The sequence below is a fragment of the Equus przewalskii genome, chromosome 17 (assembly GCF_037783145.1).
Source record: "Equus przewalskii isolate Varuska chromosome 17, EquPr2, whole genome shotgun sequence".
Taxonomy (NCBI): Eukaryota; Metazoa; Chordata; class Mammalia; order Perissodactyla; family Equidae; genus Equus; species Equus przewalskii.
In genome coordinates, this window is record NC_091847.1 from 50,669,893 (window position 1) to 50,692,716 (window position 22,824).

At 35.1% G+C, this 22,824-nt stretch overlaps 2 protein-coding genes across 14 annotated transcripts in view; one reads left to right on the forward strand and one right to left on the reverse strand.

The window, feature by feature from the left end:
* The window catches only part of SLC25A12 (solute carrier family 25 member 12), a 191,082-nt gene that overhangs the window by 136,521 nt on the left and 31,737 nt on the right, over window positions 1-22,824 (reverse strand). The gene's annotated exons all lie outside the window — the stretch shown is intronic.
* The window catches only part of HAT1 (histone acetyltransferase 1), a 57,762-nt gene that overhangs the window by 16,647 nt on the left and 18,291 nt on the right, over window positions 1-22,824 (forward strand). For all 4 annotated transcript variants that reach the window (XM_008523562.2, XM_008523565.2, XM_008523564.2 and 1 more), the window contains exons 3-8: window positions 6,660-6,735; window positions 10,340-10,460; window positions 19,391-19,570; window positions 19,843-19,964; window positions 20,465-20,569; window positions 20,892-20,998. In XM_008523562.2, the coding sequence (XP_008521784.1) occupies window positions 6,660-6,735; window positions 10,340-10,460; window positions 19,391-19,570; window positions 19,843-19,964; window positions 20,465-20,569; window positions 20,892-20,998 (711 nt within the window). The remainder of the gene's footprint in view (window positions 1-6,659; window positions 6,736-10,339; window positions 10,461-19,390; window positions 19,571-19,842; window positions 19,965-20,464; window positions 20,570-20,891; window positions 20,999-22,824) is intronic.

Genomic DNA, 22,824 nt, shown 5'->3' on the forward strand with positions numbered 1-22,824 from the left:
ACTACAATGAGAGGTTTTAAGCATAGAAGAAATAACAGCATGTTTATATGCTGATGCCTATGATCTGTCATGGGAGGAAAAACTGATACAGGAGAGGAAGGGGAATACATGTGGAGTGATATCCTTGAGAATACGAGAGGGCAAAAGATCTTATTCATCAGTGGAAGAATCAGCCTTAGATAGGAGCATGGAGAATTACTCTACCATAACAAGAAGAAGACAGATTATATGGGAATGGCTGCAATAAATGAGAAGGTGTAGAGGTGGCAGCCTGTGCAGATTCTCTTCTGAATGCTTCTGTTTCCTAGGTGAAACAAGAAGCAAGGTTATGAGGGGAGAATGTGATTGTAGAACGTGTGGAGGTTTGAGGAAATAGTCATCTTTCAAGCAAGAGGGGTGGGTGGACTTGAGAACGATGGTCTGATTTTCAGGTAGCACTAAGGGCCCACTTCAAGTTAGTACTCGTGAAAATAAAGTGAGGTCAACCACATCCAGATGCAAGGGTGTAGCACAGAGTGGGCATATGGTCAGATTTAACTAGAGTGGGGTTTTAGCAGGCTGGTGTGACAAAGATTGGAGCAGAGGAGTTGAGGATGTTTACAAGGGAGTGATAATATTCATTGGCCATAGAATTCAGCACTGGAAAGTGAGGATACAAAGGAGGGGAGGGACAGTGAAATTATGTTCTAATCAATACAGTGTAAGTCCTGGTGGGGGTTGAAGTATTGTTAGAATTGGCCTATCACAGGGAGTGTTAGAAAGAGATAGTGGTAAGATTGTACAGTGTTTGAAACAGAGATTAAAGGGCTTGACGAGATTGATAGTAATACGTAAGGGCTAGTGTATGTCATGGGAATAAGTGGCTAAGGTACAATGAAGACTAGATTCTTGGAGGAGAAATCAAGAAACTGAGAGGCTGGGTTGGAGATTAATTTTCATAAATTTTGAAGTCACCAAGATTTAAGTCAGATGTGATGTTGGAAAGAGGACAGCAAGCCAGAAGCTAAATTCTTCAAAGAATGAAGGAGATAAGTAATGCATTCACTTCAAAGCTGGTTGTCATTAGGGTGTGGAAAGACTTTAGTCTGAAACCAGCAGTGAGGAGCAAGGAAGACTCTTTGTCCTAACATTATGAAGGCATGGAAGAGAAAGCAGTCACTACTTGAGAGAGTTGTACGAGAATCAGTGTCTTCAGGGGAGAGGCATGTTTGTTCTTGAACTGTTAGAGCAAGAAGGTATAGGAGAACATTCAAGGAAAAGTTTGGGGATGTGGAGAATTTTGGAGATGATTGACCTATAAATTTCACAGTGGCAACAGGGAGTTAGAGAGGGATGGGAAAAACCATTAGACTAGTAGTTTTAAGCTATTGTATGGGGATGAGAATCTGGGTGATAAGGGATAACCTAGGAACTTGATTAAAGTTCTCTAGAATAAAGAATATAATGGGATTATGATGGTCTCTAAGGTATACTGTAATGTTAAGCCCTGTAATATTGCAGGCTGGTGGTGCTAATGGGAATGTTACTGGGAGCCCACTGGGTCCTGTCTTTACCCCTGCATTTTAAAATAATATAAACTTATTTTTCACTTTATCGTGGTCAGGAAAACATGTATTTGCCAAAACACTAAGATTTCAGTTATTTAAAGAACACAGAGAGAACCGGCCCCGTGGCCAAGTGCTTAAGTTTGCATGCTCTGCTTTGCTGGCCCAGGGTTTCGCCAGTTTGAATCCTGGACGCGGACATGGCACCGATCATCAGGCCATGCTGAGTGGCATCCCACATGCCACAACTAGAAGACCCACAACTAAAAATACACAACTATGTACTGGGAGGCTTTGGGAGAAAAAGGAAAAAAAAAAACTTTAAAGAACACAGGGTTATGAATAAACTTAGCCATAATCCAGAATACGGTTAGATACTATGGAGAATATGTGGCAGTATCTCTGAAGCTGCTTGAGAGCTGGAACCCGTTTATATCTGCGTTATGATCACCTGTCAGTGGGTCATATCTATGTTAAATTCTTTTTGTTTTTTTAAAGATTGACACCTGAGCTAACAACTGTTGCCAGTCTTCCTTCTTTCTTTATTTTCTTCTTCTTCTCCCCAAAGCCCCCCAGTACATAGTTGTATATTCTAGTTGGGAGTGCCTCTGGTTGTGCTATGTGGGACAGTGCCTCAACATGGCCTAATGAGTGGTGCCATGTCCGCGCCCAGGATTCGAACTGGTGAAACCCTGGGCTGCCCAAGCGGAGCACGCAAACTTAACCACTCGGCAGGGGGCTGGCCCCTATGTTAAATTTATAAGTACCTATTAAACAAACTTCAAAAATTGATTAAATTAATGTGGCTTGGTGATTTCTTGATTTTGTTTTTGGCTAATAGGACAAAGGTAGAATGTATCTTCTTTTATGTATCTGGCCCCTCCAAAAATTACAGAAGTGATTATGGGAACTAGGAAATACAGGAACTGTAAATAGGAGTAGAAACAATAGGACATACATTCAAAAGGATTCATTGCAGGTCCTTTGCTCTATGTTGGCAGCAAGGTGCCATTTAGTTTTCTAGGCCCTGATCCTCCATTTTTCTCCAAAATGTGAGTGACATAGGTTTTCTTGGAAAGAAAATTTTTAGAGCTTATTTTAAGTTATTTTAGTTTTTTATGTTGTATATTTCTCTATTGGAATAATACATATTTTGCAGAAACTTTGGAAAGTGCAGAATGTAAGAAATAAAAATTACTCATAATTCTATTTTGTGGAATAACTACTTCTGCATTATAATTTGAGATATTTCCTTTCAGTTTTTAAAATCATATATTCATTTATGTTATTTCTGTTATAAAATTGAGGTCACGAGGTCATGTTCTGTTCACTTAACTGTACATTGTGAACAGTTTTCTGTGTCACCAAATGTCTCAATAACATAATGTTTAGTGATTATATAAACCATTCAATGTTTATATAATTTAATCATTCTCCTGTTGCTTGACATTTGGATTGCCTGCTTGCTCTCTTGCTTTACTGACGTAACTGCATTGTAAAGTCTTAATGTTTGTGATATCCAGGAGAGAATTTGCACTTTGTACATGCTGTCGTGTACACGTATACATGTCAGATTGATTCAGCCTTGAACGCACTACTTACCAACTTTGTAACCTTGAGCAGATTAGTCTTTTCTGCATTATTATCTATGAAATGGGGGTAATAATGGTACCTACCTTCTGTAGATCTTGTGAGGATTAACTACAGTAATGTTTATAAAATCTTTGGCAAATTGCCTGGCACACAGTAAAAGTTCAAGGGACAACTAATAATATTGTTAATAACACATTATTTTGTGTGTGACTGCTCCTTAAGAGTATATCTGGTGTTGGCAAACAACATGGTTCACACGAAAACTTATACATGAATGTTCATAGCAGCATTATTGATAATACCCCCAAAGTGGAAACATCCCAAATGTCCATTAAGTGATGAATGGGATAAACAAAATATGGTATATCCATTCAGTAGAATATTATTCAGCCACAAAAAGGAATGAACTACTGGTACATGCTACAAGATAGATGAACTCAGAACATATTAAGTGGAAGAAGCCAGAAACAAAATGCCACATATTATATGATTCCATTTATGTGAAATGTCCAGAATAGGCACATTTAGAGATCTGGTTTCATTTCTTTTGCAGTAATTACTACACTTGTATAAGCATTGAGGGTTATTTATTTATTTATTTTTGGAGGCAGATTAGCCCTGAGCTAACATCTGCTGCCAGTGCTCCTCTTTTTGCTGAGGCAGACTGGCCCTGAGCTGACATCCATGCCCATCTTCCTCCACTTTTTATGTGGGACGCCTGCCACAACATGGCTTGCCAAGTGGTGCCATGTCCACACCCGGGATCCTGACCGGTGAACCCCAGGCCACTGAAGCAGAACGTGCATACTTAACCGCTGTGCCACCAGGCTGGCCCCTGAGGGTTTTTTTTAAATGAGAATAGAAAATTCGCATTTGTTCCTTATCTGTTAAAAGGACTAACCTCCATTCCTTGGTCCCTTAGCACCAACTGTTGTTTTCTTTCGTTTAGACCTACAACTTTTTACCTTAAAAACCCTCTTTGAGGAGGTAACTTTTATTCTAATCTCTGTCAACTATAGCCCTTGGTATCTTCTCAATGTGTGATCCCAGAGGCTTTTGGGCAACGTTTTAGAAATCTGCCTGGTGTGGTTGAAGATTGTACAGTGAACAAGTTTTCATGTAATATGATAACTGATAGAAAAACTTCATTTATTGGTTATTAAAAGCATCCTTTATAAAGTACATAGCATTGGTTTTAAACAGTTTCTCTTGGACTCATTTAAAATCTAGTCTAATCAACTTCAAAAGTAAATATTTAATTACATATTTGCCTTAAGCTCTGTGAGTTTTACTTCATTTTAACTAAAAGTCTCATTATTTTGCTTGCTTTTCTTTTCGTTACTATTTTCTGTGGACCAAATTCCAAGCTAAAGTAGTAAAACCTCATTAATTTGGATGACAAGGGCATTGGAAGAAGCCCAGTCCAAATTATAGAAATACTTATAACTAGGCTCGTGATATTTTTCTTAGTCATTAGTTGTCTTTTTCTCTATCCATGTCTCTTTACCCATCACTACCAAAGTGCTGTATATTATATTAGAAGCGGTAGTTTGAGGTTAATTTTTAATAATTTCTAGAGACTTCCAAACATTTTAAAATATTAGGCAGTAGTGGGAATTTTTAGGTTAATGAGTCTAGACATATTGGACTACTTTTTTTTTTATTATGAAATATTATAGGCATGCAAAAAATATACAGGAAACTAATGAATATCTGTGATCCCATCACTCAGCTTTTTCAAATCTTAACATTTTGCTGTACTTGCCCAGGGCTTTTTTTCCTTTCAATTTCGTTATGAAAATTGCAAACACACAGCAAAGTTGAGAGAACAGAAGAATACTCACCTGTACATCCAGTACCTAGAGTCAACAATCAACATTTTGCCATATTTGCTTTAATATGTGTGTATTTTTGCTGAATTATTTGAAAGTAGGTGTCTGAACATCATGACAGTTCCCTCATAGCATATGTCCTAATATATGAATATTCGCATATATACCTGTAGTACCATTATCACACCTCAGAAAATTAAAGATAATGCTTTGATATCATGTAATTTTCTGGTTTCTCTGGTTGTCCTTGAAAGTCTTCAATAGCTTTTTTTAAAAAATTATTTAAACCAGAATCCAATCAAGGATCGTGCATTGTGTTTGGTTGTAATATTTAATCTCTTTTAATCCAGAACAGTCCCTCTCCCCACATGGAACTTTTTCCCCCATGACATTGATTTATTTGGAAGAATAAAATCATTGTGTAGAGTTAACAGACAAATCTACATCCTGGATTTGTCTATTTCCTTTCGGTAGTATTTAACTTGTTGCCCTACCCTCTATATTTGTTGTACATTGGAAGATATAAAGCTGGGTTAGATCTAGGATAAATATTTTTGGTAAGAAAATGTCATAGGTGATGCTGTATACATTATATTGCGTTGACTCAGGAGGCACATAATGTTGATCTGTCCCACAATGAGTAATTTCTAAGTTAGATCACTTAGAAAGGTGGTGACTACCAGATCTCTACAGTGAGAGGATATCTTTCCTTCTGTAAATCAGTAATCTGCTAGATGATACTTTGGCACTCTGTGAAGGACCTGCTTTATGATGTGAGGTCAGTGATAGAAATTTTTCGTCTACAGTTTATCTTTCCATTCTTCGATTGCTTAAGGATTTTTTTGGGGTAAAGTTTTTCTTCGTAAGATAAATTATATTGGGAAAATGTCTAATAATATCACTACTCACAGTAAATGCAAATGAAAATAGGAGCATGACACCTATTTCTATCTTAGATTGGTAGAAATTAAAGTTAAGGGTACAGAATATTCTCAAGGATGTGGGAAACAAAGGAGTTTAAGTAGCTGGTGGGTATATAAACTGTTACAGTATTTTTAGAGGGCACCTAAGCAGTATTTATAAAAACATTTCAGTACTTTTACTCAGCATTTCTACTGCCAGGAATTTATCCTATTTGTAAAAGTACAGCAAGGTGTACATAAAGATGTCATTGCAGCGTTACTTTCAATAGCAAGAAAAACCTAGGAACAACATTAAATATCATCTGGCATCATAAAGAATGATGTGATGATATAGGCTTCATCAAACTCAGATGATTCTTGTTCTTAGAATGTTTCCTGTAGCATTCTGTTTTTGTTTCCTTGATGCTGTAGCTTTTCTTATCTCAGAGCATCTTTTTTGGTTTTGCTTTCTTTTACTCTGCATTGTGTGTACACGTACAGAAAAATAAAAACTAAATCAGATGCCTCTGCCATACCTAGTTTTCTAGTTCTTAGGATCAGTAGGGTTTTGACACCGAAGCACTCAAAGTGATATTCTAATTTTCATTCTTCATTTGTCTCATGAGAATCCAGCATAAATCATATGTGGAAAAGTGACATTTTAAGTAAGAAAAATGTTGGCTGTATCCTAGTTATAGTGAAATTCTTGAAATGGGAATACCTGTCTCCTTTTGTATCTTTAGTTTATTATCTTTAATATCTCTGTATTTTTTTATTCTTTTAAACAGTTCGTTTTCCTGAAGATCTTGAGAATGACATTAGAACTTTCTTTCCTGAATATACCCATCAACTCTTTGGGGATGAGTAAGTAACTTAGTAAGATGTTTGCCAAATTAGTATAGCAAAAAAAAAATCCTTTTTTTTAAGATTTAGAAATCAGACTTTATTTTCTTTACTGTTATTTTTCTTGTGATTTATTTAAAAATATATATTAGAGTAGCATTTTTGACATTGAGACAGTAATTTACTGTATAATACCTATCATTTAGTGCTGTAGATGCATTGTCTCATTTAATTCTCATAACAGTGTTAGTGATGGTATTATCATTTGTTATATCAAACATTGGTGGAATTGGATAGTTGCCTAAGGACACGTTCGTGGACAAAGTTCAGGTTCAGGCAATCTGACTGCAGAGCCCATATTCCTAACTACTACTTTTTTTCTTCCTACCATTTTGCTATGCTACTTCTAGTACAGAATACACTCCCCTAAAGTAAGAAAGCTCAAGTTGTTATCTATGACAGGAAAATAAGCAGTTAAGAGAAGAGAAGTTTTGTTGTTTTTTTTTTTTGAGGAAGATTAGCCCTGAGCTAACTGCTGCCAATCCTCCTCTTTTTGCTGAGGAACACTGGCCCTGAGCTAACATCCATGCCCATCTTCCTCTACTTTATATGTGGGATGCCTGCCACAGCATGGCTTGCCAAGTGGTGCCATGTCCGCACCCAGGATCCGAACCGGTGAACCCCAGGCCAACGAAGCGGAACGTGCGCACTTAACCGCTGCGCCACCGGGCCAGCCCAAGAGTTTTTTTTTAAAACATCTTTAAAGATATGTTCTGGGACATTCAGTGCAATTCTTTAACTTACTGTACCTTAATTACATTATTAGAATGATCAGTTACCTTTTCTTACTACTTTTGATTTTGAAAAAATTTTCAAATTTGCAGAAGTTGCAATAGTACTCTGTATATCCTTTTTGATTCACCAATTAACATTTGTCTGTATTTGCTTTAATCATTGTCTCTTCTTATATAAATATATTGATATGTTGTTGTTGAACCATTTGAGAGTAGGTTGCAAATACATCTTGATTCCTTACTCCTAAAAACTTTAGTATGTATTTCCTCAAAACAAGGACAATAACCATAATAAAATGATCAAAATTCAGGAAATTTAACATTGATAAAATACTGTTTTCTAATATACAGTCCACATTTCAAATTTTGCCAATAGATTCCCAATAATTCTTTTATAACAATTTTTCCCCATCCTGGATCCAATTTAGAATCACATACTGCATTTAGTTGTCATCTCTCTTTAGTCACCTTTAATCTGAAACAGTTCCTCAGCCTTTCTTTGTTTTTCATGACATTGACATTTTTGTAGAGTATAGGCTGGCTAGTTTTGAAAACCTTTGTTTTGGATTAGGTTGATTGTTTCTTCATGATTAAATTTAGATAATGCATGTTTTTATTGTACAGTGACAGAAGTTGTGTCCTTCTCAGTGTGTCATATCAGAAAGTCCACGATGTCAGTTTGTCCCATTGTTGGTTAAGTTAACTTGGGTCACTGGGTTTAGAGGTGGCTGCCAGGTTTCTTTACTATAAAGTTAGCACTTTTCCCTTTGTTATTTATATATAATCTGTGAGGAGATACTCTGAGACTGAAAATAGCCTTTTTCCCATCAAACTTTCACCTAGTTGTTAATGATTTTTGCCTCAATTTGTATTTTACTATGATTGTAAAATGGTGATTTTTCTATCTCTGTCATACATTATACATGTATTAGTTGGCATTCTACTCTAAGGAAGAGCTTCTCCCCCTTATGTATTTCTTTGTTTATATCAGAATAGACTCAAAGATTCTTTTTTAACTCAGTGGGTTATAATCTGGTTCTGTTATTCATTTTGTGCTCAAATTATCCCAGATTCAGCAGGGGCCTACCCTTTCAAACTGGCTTTTGTGGGAGTCCTTTTGATATATCATCACTTTGGGGACACTTTACTTTCTGATACAATAAGCTGTTCCAGATTCATCTTGTACTTTCTCTACTAGTTCCGGAGTCAGCCACTTCCCCAAGGAACCCTGGTTTGTTGTAAAAGGGAAGAGTGTTTAGACATAGTAGACATTTAAAATATTTCCCTTTGTGGCTGTTTTCCCTATGCATTATTTCAACATTGTTGACATATTTATTTAATGTTTTAAAATTGACAAATGTCTTTTCATGAAACAAATTTCCTGAGAATTTCTCATTATTAATGAATCAGATTAGGTATTTTATGTGCTTTTAAATATTAATACTTATATTTTAATATATATTGATGCATGCAAGATTTGAGCCTTTCATATTTTAAACAGGTTTTATTTTATAATAAAAATAACAATGCTTTCTCTTTGGAATTCTATCTTTAAGGAGCTATTTATTTTATTCTCTTCCTCTTACTGCTATTTAAAATCTCTTCCTGTGGTGATATCTTAGTGGGTAGGATCTAGTTTTACAGATACTGCTTCTTAATGGCATTTTGCACATTCACTTGTCTGTTTTGCATGTCATTAAAAGTGGTGTGTTTGCATACTGCTTTTCTAAGGTAGACAAATGACAGTCACATAATCGTGATAACCCTGTATCTTATGACCCAAGCATGACATTGGTCTTGATCCTAGTATCATTGCCACTCCTTTCTATTGCACGTAACTTTCACAGGCCTAAAATGGACACTGCTAATATTTTATTTTGGTGCCCTAGACAGAAATCTGGAAATGACACTGCTTCTTTCAAACAGTCTTCTTTCAGAATTCACTTTAAAAAAAAGAGCTCTATTGAGATATAATTTACCATACAATTCATCTATTTAAAAGTGTACAATTTAGTGGTTTTTAGTATATGCACAGTTGCGCAATCATCACCACAATCAGTTTTAGAACATTTTGGTCATTCCTGCCAAAATCCCTGTAACCAGTTAGCATTTTTCATGCCCTTTTTCCCCCACCCTTCCTAGCCCTAAGCAGTCACTGATCTGCTTTCTGTCTCTCTAGATTTACCTATTCTGGATATTTTAGAATTCACTTTTTAGAAAGGGAATAGCAAGCTGTAGATGGATAGCAGGGAACAGGGTTGGAAAAATAGCAGCAGCTCCTTTTCTGCTTTCTGAGTTCTTGGAGGGGTCTAATAGACAGGTGCGATCACCACTTTCAGCAGCTCTGGATGTTGGCAATAGAAGCAAGTGGTAATTGCAAGGACTAGGTCAAAGCTACATCTTAGCTGCTTGCCTGGCCAGGTACCCATTTAACACTACTTGTCTCTGATTTGAAATGCCTTCTAGTACTAGTAATAGCAGCAGCAGCACCAACGGTAGCAGTAGTAGTAATGTCTAACATTTATTGAGTACTTGTACGATGTGCCAATGTTATAAATGGTTTACATGTATTAACTTGTTTGTCTAACCCAAACAACATGTCTGAGGTTGGTGCTATTATTCTGTCTTATTTTATAAATGAGGAAAGCTGAGGCATAGTTTCATTACAAATATTTCTTTCTTTTCTTTTTTTTCCCCCCAAATAAGTATAGTGTAAAGTCTTGAAACTACTCATGAAGTTTTAACTTCATGTAGGGTTAATACTTTGTAATGACTTTTGCAAAGATTCATTTTGGAGTGTTAGATTACTGCTAGTTTTTTTTCCCTTTCAGCGAAACTGCTTTTGGTTACAAGGGTCTGAAGATCCTGTTATACTATATTGCTGGTAGCCTGTCAACAATGTTCCGTGTTGAATATGCATCTAAGGTTGATGAGAACTTTGACTGTGTAGAGGTAAGAACAGAAATAAATTTGTTTTTAACTGTTTTCTAACTGAGTATAAAACAGGTTTTAAAATCTGAAGGTTTGAGGGAGGAGAGAATCTATTTTATAGTAGGTTTAAAACCACATATTCAAATTTAGTTATGGAGATGATTGCCTGCCTGTCATTTCAGTTAAGTCTGTGATTATAATCCTTAGCTTGATCTGTTTCCTGAGCGGACCATCTCCTTAAGAACCTTCACTTTCATGATCAGAGTTGTAGTTTATTTACCAACTTTTGTTTTTTATTATGGACATGAAACTTCTTTTCCCAGAAGTTAAATAAGGAGGAGGGAAATAGCTAAATTTTCTACTTTTACCTCATAGAGAATTTGCCTAATATCTCTTAAATATCTCTTGCTGCATTTCTGATCTCACAAATTTTGCTTATATATTCCTTTATGAACACAGATAATTAAGCTGATTACATTATAAAACTATTGGAAACAAATGAGCCAAAAGAGGTTGAAGGCGAAGAGAGGCATTGAAGAGTATGCATGTGTGGCAGGCTGAATTATGGCCCCCCAAAAGGCAGTATGACCACAGAGGCGGAGTGATGTGGGCAAAAGCCAAGGAATGCTGCTGGCCCCCAGAAATTGGAAGAGGCAAGAAACAGATTCTCCTCTAGAGCCTCTGGAGGGAGTGTGGCCCTGTTGACACCTTGATTTTCGCTCAGTGATAGTGATTTTAGACTTTGCCTTTAGACTGTGAGAGAATAAGTATGTTGTTTTAAGCCTCCAAGTTTGTGGTAATTTGTTAGAGCAGCCACGGGAAACTCATTCAGATTTTCGTATCAGGAAGTGGGGTGCTACTGCAACAAATAACTCAAACTGCAGAAATGTCTTTAGAAATGGGTAATGGTAAAGACTGGAAGAATTTTGAGGCACATGATAGAAAAAGCATAGATTGCCTTGAACAGACTGTTGGTAGAAATATGAACATTAAAGGTACTGCTGTAAGGGCTCAGAACAAAGGAAACATGGAAGAGAAAGTCTGTATCATCTTAGAGAATACATATATTGTCATAAACAGAATGTTGGTAGAAATAGGAATGTTAAAGGTGCCTCTGATGAGGGCTCAGAAGGAAGATGTTAGTGGAAGTTGGAGGAAAGGAGATCTTTGTTATTTAGTGCCAGAAAGCCTAGCTGAATTGTGTCCTCCACTTAGGTGGAAAGCAGAACTTGTAAACAACGAACTTGGATATTTAGCTCAGATTTCCAAGCAAAGTATTAAAGCTGTGGCCTGGTTTCTGGCTGCTTATAGTAAAATGTGAGAGGAAAGAGATAAATTGAGGGGAGAACTGGTAAGCAAAATAGATCCAGGATTTGATAATTTGGGAGATTCTCAGCCTATCCAGATTGCAGAAGATGCTAAAATTAGGAGATTCATTGTCAGGAAAGTATGCTCTGGAAAGAAGCCCAAGAGTGTGGCTAGCTAACCTTTTGCTCTTGCTGAATAGATTAGGCATGTGACTCATGGATCTCTTCAGTAATCTCAGCGAAAGCCAGGAAAAGAGACTGAATAGAGTTCAAGGAAGATCTATGAAGGACCATTTTGTCTAATGATGTGAACCCTCATGGCATACACAGGTGACCCACAGGGTTTTGAGAGTGTTATATCAGCAGAAACACTTCCAATTTGGACTGACAGAATGAGAGAAGGCTGATGAACTTCCAAAATTCTGTGGGCAGGAAACAGGTGGCTAACACCACTCAGCTGCAAACATGTGCTACCCTTCATGAAAAAGGAAAAATGACTCTTTGGGCCCAGAGAGTAGAGCCACAGGTGACAGTATTTCCAGGCCTTGAAACCTAAGAATTTGACCTGTTAGATTTTGAAATTGCCTGGTACCAGTGACAACTTTCTTCCTACCCTTTTCTCCCTTTTGGAATGGGAAAGTCTATGACTTTTACCCTATGCCTGTCCTACTATTGTATTTTAGAAGCAATAACTTATTTTCTAGTTCATAAGAGGAAAGGAATTTTGTCCCACGATGTGTCATACTTGGAGTCTCACCCATACCTGATTTAGACAACTTAGATAATGAGATTTTGGACTTGATGCTGCAGTGGTTGAAACTTTTGAGGAAGTTTGGATGGGATGAATATTTTTTTGTGTTTGGAATGGACATGAATCTTTGAGGGAACTTAAGAAAATTACCTATCTTAGACTTGTTCTGCTTCTGGGCATTCCTGTTTAGAGGCATTGAAACTTTTCATCAAGAATTACTTTACAGAGTTGATTTTTTGAAAATTAAATACCATTTTTGTCACTGAATCACACTTATAAATTGAAAATTGGAAATTTTTTTTTAGTAAAATCTCTTATCCTTTGGACATCAATCCAACAAGTTTTATCAAATCAAATCTGTCATATTATTGATAATACTGTGCTACACACAACTAGGCAGAGAATTAAAATGTGGAAAATGAAGACCTTATGTATTACTACAGTTTGGATCATAACTTTTTTCTGTAGAAGAATCAGTTCTTAAAGCATTAACAATGAAGCCAGCTTGTTCAAGGCTTTAAACTGACTTTAAACTTCTGACTTATCTTTTGCCAGCCTCATGCCCTATCCTTTTTTGTTAAAACCTCTTTTCATTACTTGGACTGGTTGATTTGGCCCTTATTTTATTTCATTTTTTTTTTATTTTGTTTTATTGTAAAGGACTTTCCCAAAGTTACACAACTAGTAATTAATCAAGAGTGTACTAGAAGATAATCACTTAGCAGTAGTATGCATAATATATAGTAATATCCTATTAAAAGATATTAGGACTGTTTATGACCTGTTTTAAATGGGCCCAGGCTTTTGTGCTTATTAGTTTTTATCTTTTTTTTTTTACAATGTGTATTTCATTTATTTTTTTTCCCCTGTTCTGATACTTTTGTGCTATAAGCTCTCAATTTATTGTTATTGTGAGGGCCTTCCCTCTTGCAAACAGTCATCTTATGGTAAGCTTAATGGCATCATAACATGAATTGTATATAGCATGAAAGAGATCTGAAATAGTCTCTTATACTTGTTATTCAACTTTGGTGTGAGAAATATTTTGAGCACTTACTTTTTTTTGTTACCACTTCCTAGCCCTGTTCCAGATAACTAAGCTTGTCAAATAAATAATCTGTAACTGCACTTAATATTTATTTTATTCAGTGGTTGTGTCTCTTGGAAATTTTTGAAATTTTACATACATAAAAGTGATTCTGAGTAATACTGTAGGTGTGGTGATTTGATGTTTGAAAAGATTTAATCTTAGATAAACTTTTACATAGAGTTATTATAATGGAGTTTTTCCATAATCAGATATTTCTTATTAGATTGTTAAATTCTCAAGCCCTGGTGGGATATTCTTATAAAACTGCAGACAGTATTTTTCTTTGTGTTGTTCACTGTTGTTTTAGGGTTTTGGTGGTGTTTTTTTTTTTTTTTAAGTTCCTTCTGATAGGATTTGATTTCTTCCAAAGGAATTATTGACTTAGTTATTGATAAATCTTTCAAGTACTATGTGCAGTGAAAATAGCTGTGTATTTGCATTGATTTCTAATTGTTCCATTCTTAAAAAACACGTTTTTCCATTTAGGAGTACTGTGTTAGGCATAAGGAATCAATCTTTTATAATGTCTTTTGCTAGGGTTATTTTTTGCTTCATGGTTGAAGATCATTTATTTAAATTACATGTTCAAGCAAAGACTTTTTTTCCCTTATGAGAAAAGAATGGATAGTGGATTTTGGGGGAATGGGCCTACTTCTTCTATCTGAGTTTGCAGTGAGAATGTTCTTTCCACAGTGCCTTCTGTGTTCTTGATGCCAGGGATATAGTGGCAAACAAAACAAAGCCACTGCTCTCATGGAGCTTACGTTCTAGCCAAGAGGAATAGTCGATAACCAAATAGTAAATAAATTAAATTCAGATGGTATTATAAAGAAACATTTTGCTGGTTTCTGAATAAAGAAGAGCCAGCCATGCAATAATCTGAGGGAAGAGCTTAGTAAGCAAAGGGACCAGCATATATAAAGGCCCTGAAATGAGAACATTCTTGGTATTTTTGTAGTCCAGAAAAATCACTGTCATTAAATCATTGTGGTGATAGAGAGGAGAAGGGTAGGAGATGGTTGAAGGGGTTGGCAAAACTAGATCATGTAGAGTAAGAATAATTGATAACCTTTAGAGGTTTTAATGATATAATGATATGGTTTATATTTTTAAAAGATGCTTCTGGCTGCTATGCAGAGAACACACTGTAGGGGGTAGGAGTGAAGGAAGGGAGACGAGACCATTGCAGTGTGACAGACAACAGTACATTTGGTTGTCTGATGATCTATTTTGGAGGTACAGCCAGTAGGACTTACTGTTGAATTGAATATGATGAATGAGGGGAAGATGATCAAGGAGGATCCCATTGCTTAGGCAATCGTGGTGCTGTTAACTGAGATAGGGAAGACTGGAGAATTAGATTTAAGTGGGGAAAAAAAATCGATTTTTGTTTTAGGTGCATTAAGTTTGAGACTATTATATAATTTATCATATTTGAGTCTTTGCAGACTAAACTATGTAGCATTATTTTTGCATGTGAAAAATAAACCCTTTCAGATGGTCAGAAACCACAAGAAATCTGCTTAGAAGTTAATTTGCTTGTTAGAATTTTGCCGTTATATTAATCTTTCATCATTCATTCTTTTTCTTTTCCAAGCTGAGTTCTCCAATTGCACCTAAAATTTTTTAGTCACAACTAAGATGCCTGTAAAACATCTCCAGTAACCATCATCTTTAAAGGCAACATAATTATTCTGAATTTTACAATACAATAAACTTGCTTATTCAGACACTGATGGTTTATTCATCTTATGGTTGTCCTTGACCTTTGTTTTTATCAATACTTCCTGCCCTCTCTTGAGGTAATTTCATTGCCTTTTAGTGAGAGAGAGTGTAACTAAGATTGTTCAGTTTTGCTAATTGCTAGCATTTCTGGGAAGAGTTTGGGTAGAGGAAGTTGAAATACATGGATAAGGTTTATATTATCTGAATTCCGTCATCTCTTTTATTCTTGTCTCCCATTGAATTTGAGAATAGATAAGAGCAGATTTAAAAATTTTTTTGGGATTCCTTTGCCTCATAGAAAAGTCCTGTACATTTATAAAATTTAATCTTGAGGAAATGAAAACAAGAATCTTTGGTAGACTAATAATATTTTACTATACTCTTTTTTTGGTAATTGTGACAGTATTCTTAATGAGTAATGGTTTTTATGAAATATAGTAAAAAGCTTTAAAATTATATATTGAGATTTTTATCTTGGAATTTTGTGAGTTCAAGTAATAAAACACTAATGGAGTATAAATAAACATAGTTTGGCCTTTGTTTTTCCATTACTGAAAGAGTTCATGCTGTTAATTTCTTTAACAGTACTAAAATTTCTACACCTTAAATATTATCAGAGAGTGTAAGATCAAGCAAGTTAAGTAGAAATGAAAAATTTTTTTGCTTGCTTTTGGAGCATATCTTAGGTATATTTAGAATTATAGTTAATGTTAAGTCTCTGCCACTTTAGCCAAGTAAGGGACAGCATACCTACTTAACATGCCTTTAAAGTTGGTTTAAAAAAATAACTTACCATAGACAAATTTAGACAAATGGTGCTTGTTTAGGATAAGATATTAAAGAGGTAATTTGGTTTTCAAATGTGTATAAATAGAAATACAAGTGTAAAGATATTTATATTATAGCAGACTACCAGTTATTCTCAGACACATTGCTTTATACAGTGATGAGGAAAAGCAAAAATTGTTTCATGGGAACATCCTATGTGTAACACAGTATAGAACATTGAAAGTTGAAATGACCACGGTGAGAGGGTGTACAGTCTAAAACATTTCATCATGACTCACCTAACATAAGACCCAAATAGAATACTTTTATGCTTTCCTTTTAAAAAAGATATTGCCAAATGTTCAGAAAATGCTTGTAAGGAATGTCTTTATTAATTAAATATGTCATGTTGTGTTCTGGATTCTTTACCTATTCAGCTTAATTTCTTAGCCTTTCTATAACTATATTTTTATATAATCGTAATTGAAGTTTAAAATAATATTCTTAAAGATAAGGAATTACTCAGTGATCTTCAGGAATAGAATCTAAACGTTTAGCCACAAGCATTAGAACTAAAAGGTTTCAGTTAATCTGTAATTCTGTATTTAATTAAAAATGATTAGATGGGTGATGATTTTATTATCTTGCCAGTAATACAATATGAAAAATACAGATTTCTAAGAGATAGTGGTAATAGGACTTTTTTTCTTAAAGCAGAATCCATTCAGTAGAGAAATGCAGACATTTTTCCTTCAGTGAAGCAAAGTTGTGAATTCTAGGTTTGAGGAGCTATTTGGTTGTATGCTATGTGTTTTATGTAATATATCAGATATACATTTTCTGTAACCTAAATTATATAACAGATTCCTTGTTTTTAAACTTAGCCTTTTATTCCCATGTAAAAGTTCTAAAGTAATGTGTAAACTTGCCCAGAGCAAAATATTTATTTGATGATATTTATTACACTAAATAGGTATCTTTTGAAGGCTGAAAGTTAAACATTAACTCTCTTTCAACTTTGTTGAGCTCAAACCTTTGGGTTGCTCTGTCTTCCACCAGAACTGCTGCAAGATTTCTTAGAATTTCTAAGAAATCTTTGAAGTACATTTGATGCAAGATTTGTGAAGTTATTTCATCATGTTTTGCGATGCCTTGTTGAGAAGACAGGACATGGGGAAAGTTTTTAAAAGTTAAAATTATATACACTATAAATTCCTTGAAGTGTTTTCTTTTAAATTGATAGATTATAAACCTGTTTATTTAAAAGTAGCGTTTCTAGACTTTTTTTAAACTTGGACAAAAATTATACTACTTTACCCATTAGTTTGGATTTTAATTGACACACAACAGACCTATTAAAACTATCCCTTATTATTACAATTTCCTCTTGTAATTACTGAAATTGTACAGATTCTATATAAAATATGCTTAAGATGGTCTCTTCACATTATATAGCAGTTTCAAGGAGAAATATTTACCAATTGGTACTTTAAAAATAAGCAAAAATAGTCCTGTCGAATGCAGTTTATTTGATTTTGAGGGTGAATGGATTGCAAGGACTGGTGTACATATTAGAAATAAGCTGTTGGGCAAAATGTTGAAGAGCTATATTTTAAATAATAGCTCTTTTTTTAGAGCTATAAACAAGTTATATATAAATGTTGGTGGTACCACAGCCTTGAAAATAAAACTTGTTTGTGATAAACTCCATTCTTGGTTCTCTTTCCTAAAATGTAACTGAATAATAATAAAGTGCTATTCATCTGCAGGTGCATTGCTTCTACTTAGTTAAAAGATGGTTGAAAGGACAGGAATTAGTAGCATGTTGTATTAGCCTTTTGTAGTGTATTTTGTCCTAAGCATCTTAATTTCCCTGTTTTGAATGCTAAGTAGCAAGGGTCTTGGTTTAGAACTAATACCCATCATGCATGTAAACGGTATGAAAGAGCTGCTTAGTAAGTTAACACAAAGTGTTCTTGTGTCAGTCCTTGTGGAAATAGATACAATACAAACATTACAGCTGAACTCACGGCAAACTCCATTAAGTAAAAACCTGGCCTCATTGTTCAGAAAAAAGTTTGAATAGACTGCAAGCTCATTTTGTTGAATGTAATGTCAGGCTTTTAGGGACTGTATTGAGGGATAAGGTTTTGTTAAGTTGAGACCAATTCATTAAGTTTTATTGCCTGGTGAGAAGCAGTAATACTTTATTGTAAGACTTCATCAAATATTCATGGTTAAAGAGAAGTAGTAAATGTATTCAATCAAGTGGTCTTTTGGGGTTTTGAAAAGGATTATGAAGTCTGCTCAGCTGATAGTTTTAACATTCATCGAGGTTGTTTAACAGGGGTAATTTTAATCTCTGGGTTTAATTTTGTTGCCCAGGCTTGTCTCTTTTTACTGTCACAAATCCAAGTCTATAAAAATTGTGTCACATTATAGGGATAAGTGGATAATATACCCATTCATACAATTTATGTATTTCCTAAGTGGGTATATTTTAAAAATTATTATCTTAATTTTCAGTTTGGTGTATGAAGGAGTTATGACCTGTCTACTTGTTCATTGTGAAGTTGCTATTCGTTTGGTCAGACTCTAGCCTCACCTCACCACTGCTGGTGATCTTTTCATGTCTTGGATAATATGGTCTCTTTGACACATAAAATAATAAGCAGCCTTTTGTTTTAGCCAATTCAAATTGTCCTGAAGGGATATAGTCAGCATTTTCTACATGATGTTAGAAATTTCAATAGCGTTGCCCTTATTCTTGCACTTGATTTCAGGCTACACCTGCCTCCTCTTTTTTATTTCTATGTTGTACTTAAGCTCATCTCAGATTTGTGTGGCAGTATCTTATGTACATGAAATTCATCCTTTCCCAGTTCACTGCATGTTTACTTCTTTCTTTCTTTCTTTTTTTTTTTTTTAAAGATTGGCACCTGAACTAACATCTCTTGCCGATCTTCTTTTTCTTCTTGTGCCCAAAGCCCCCCAGTACACAGTTGCATATTCCAGCTGTAGGTCCCTCTGGTTGTGCTGTGTGGGATGCTGCCTCAGCATGGCTTGATGAGTGGTCCCATGTCCACGCCCAGGATCTGAACTGGCGAAACCCTGGGCCACTGAAGCAGAGCACACGAACTCAACCATTGGGCCATGGGACTGGCCCCTGCATGTTTCCTTCTATAGTTTAACCGTTAACTGAAGTTTTGTGATTTTTGTGGGTTTTGTCCATTTCAAAGAAATTAAGCATATTCGACTAAATGTCAAATACGTTAATTTTTTCTTATGTCCTTTCATCTCCATTCCTTAGGCAGATGATGTCGAAGGCAAAATTAGACAAATTATTCCACCTGGATTTTGCACAAACACAAATGATTTTCTTTCTTTACTGGAAAAAGAAGTTGATTTCAAGCCATTTGGAACCTTACTCCATACATACTCTGTTCTCAGTCCAACAGGAGGAGAAAACTTTACTTTTCAGATATACAAGGTAAAGATAAATCTAAATATGTCTTGGGTAAAAGTACTCATTTGCCCAAACCTGTATGCTATTTTGTTCTGTTATTTTCAGGCATTTATTCTAACTTTAGGAAACAAATTTTTATCAGCATTTAGAACAAAGATCTATTTTGTATGTGTGTCTGTATACAGATCTTAATTTGAGCCTTCTAAACGTTTTCCCACAGGGTAGTTTTGTGTTCTGCAGACTTTCACTTACCTCTGTGATGAGTTTCACCTGACTTTTCCTGGCTTTTTCCCTAGGCTGACATGACATGTAGAGGCTTTCGAGAATATCATGAAAGGCTTCAGACCTTTTTGATGTGGTTTATTGAAACTGCTAGCTTTATTGACGTGGATGATGAAAGATGGCACTACTTTCTAGTGTAAGTACAGTTCTAAAGCAACAGTAGACCTTATTACCTCCACAAAGCCAGCATTTTAATTGTGGCGGCCCAATTATTGGGACAGTATAATGATATTTTTCCCAGGAAAGAAAAACTATTGTTTATGAGGCTTGAGTTTTCCCTCATTATGCTTTGGGAGACCTTGAGAATAGAGCTGAATTAAACGCTGTTGTCCGTTAGGGCCCTGAATGTAGGCTTAAACAGTAAAATGAGCTTTGCCTGTGTTTTCTTTTACTTGCCACCTATTCATCTTTATAATAGGCAAGTGCACTGAAGTGATGTAAAGAGGTCTGATTTATCCAAGTTGCTGCACACCAATTAAGTGAATTGTACATTCAGAACATAGCAGGTGTACCCATTGGGCCCTCACAGAGTAGCTTGCTGACACTGAAAATTCAGTCAGAGAATGGAAAAGAAAATGGACACTGCATGGGAGCGCGACTGTAATTGACCTGCTTGGCTTTCTGTTTTATCTGCAGATTTGAGAAGTATAATAAGGATGGAGCTACGCTCTTTGCGACCGTAGGCTACATGACAGTCTATAATTACTATGTGTACCCAGACAAAACCCGGCCACGTGTAAGGTAATTGGCAGTATAACACGTGCCTTGTCTTTTATTTCAGAAGAAGGAACTGCTGAAGTTTCCAATACTTGTTATAATAGTGTTGATTTGTTTAAAAAAATCACCATTATTCATTGGCTATATACTGATTTATTTCATTGTTCCCTTTGAAACAGTATGGAAGATTAAACCAATTTTGAGTATCTTGATAATTTTTGAATTTCTTGAAGGTTGATTAAAAAAAAAACACATGGACTTTAAAGTGTTCATAATCCTATAGTGATTTGCAATTTTTAAACTGGTCATGTGTTATTTTAATTTTAAAATAATTTCTTTACTGTAGTCAGATGCTGATATTGACTCCATTTCAAGGTCAAGGCCATGGTGCCCAACTTCTTGAAACAGTTCATAGATACTACATTGCATCTCCCTCTGTTCTTGATATTACAGGTATGTAAAATTTGATTTGTTACTGAAAGAGCCTTTCTAAAAAATTTCTTCTTTACTGATAGATTTTGTTTTTGTCAGAAATAACTATTCAATTTTAAACAGCAGCATTCTCCTGGGGTCTTTCTGGAACTGTCTAAAGATGGTGTAAGGTTACATTTTGAATCATAAGTCTTTGTGGAATGGATTGCATCTCTAAGTATGAAGTACTTATTCATTGAACAAATTGAAGATAATGAACTAAATATACATTGGGAAGTCTTGGTCAGGCATAAATACATTGCAAGTATGGTATCACTTATTTGTTCAGTTTATTTGCAAACACTTGCATTAGTCAGAGGCCATGCTCTAATTTTCATATAGAGGCAGAATATACTAAACATTGCTGAGGAAAAAAACCAAGGTAAGTAGTTCCTGAGTAGAATACACGTTTCTTAAGGTGTGTGATTTATATTCCTAAAATGCACACCTTCACAACAGTATTTTATAATGTGAAACGTAGGCCTGTTTGTTTTGGAAACATCTTTGAGTATGAATTAGCCATAAAAGTAGTATTATGACTAGGATGCTTAGGAGAAGGAAAGAGACTCTACTCTATTTAAACGAAGTCGTCATTAGATGGAGTTACAGAGGATAGTATATAAACATGTGAACCACCGGAGAACAAAGTGACCCAAGGAACATTTATGTTGTCATTATCTTCTTTCCCCGAAGAAACACTGTTGCAGATTTGTTACTCATAAAGTTGCTGATTAAACTGAAAGTCACCTTTTTGTTTTCCATGAAAAATACTGTGCTAGATATTCACATCCAAATTAGGTATTAAATTTTATTAATTCTGTGAGTTTGAATACATTTTTGTTTTTAAAACTGCAATACTTAACACACACTAAAATGTTAACTTCTTAAAAAAAATGCTGTTTTGGAATTGTATCAATTTTTTTAAAGACACCAAAAAAACCAAAATACTGAATGTGTGACTAACAAAAATATAAATGGGCTAGTAGGCAGATTATGTGTTAGTTTCCTCCTTTTTCACATAATGTAGTGTTTTGCTTGTCCAGGGTAAATAAAGTTACTTCAAAACAGATTTTGAATTGATCCTTTAGATTAATAAACTACAGGGAAAGCACGTTGTTTTTAAAAGGGGGTTCCATGTTTATAGAGTTGAATTACCTTTTCATCTGTCTTCTTGCTACTGTTAAATGGTTTGGAAACTTGGGAGATGAAGTAATTACTAAAGTTAGTTTATATCAAAAGTTATAAATTGTTTGACATCTTCACTAGCTTAGTGACTTATAAAATTATAGAAACATAATACAAATGATAACACTTCTTTTTAGCCAAGCTGAAAATTGTTTAGCTTCTGTTTACTTACAGTGCTTGGACTTGGTGCTACATGAAGGGACTTTTTTGGTGGTTTTAATCTAGAGACTTAGAGTTCACATAAGTAGTCTTTGTCTTCTCTAGTGGGTAATGTGCCAGCAGGGGTTGTTTCTGTGAAGCCTCTTAACCACTTTCTTCTGTCTACTCCAACCAATAAAGTCCTTGATACTTAGCACCAATTAGCAGATAAAGAATTTTATTTCTTAAATCTCAGTGAAGAGTCATCAATAATGGTAGCCTTTATTCATGGCAAACTGAAGTCTCTAAAGAGAAAAGGCTAAACATGCTAAAGGACTTCTGAATTTGAAAACTGGGTATTAGCCTTTATTTTCAGCATTAACATTTCTTAGCATTATAAATTACTAAAAATGCCTTATCAGCTGTTCTCATTAAGATATTTCTCTTAGATTTCCATACCCAGTCCTTTAAAAAAAGAAAAGTAT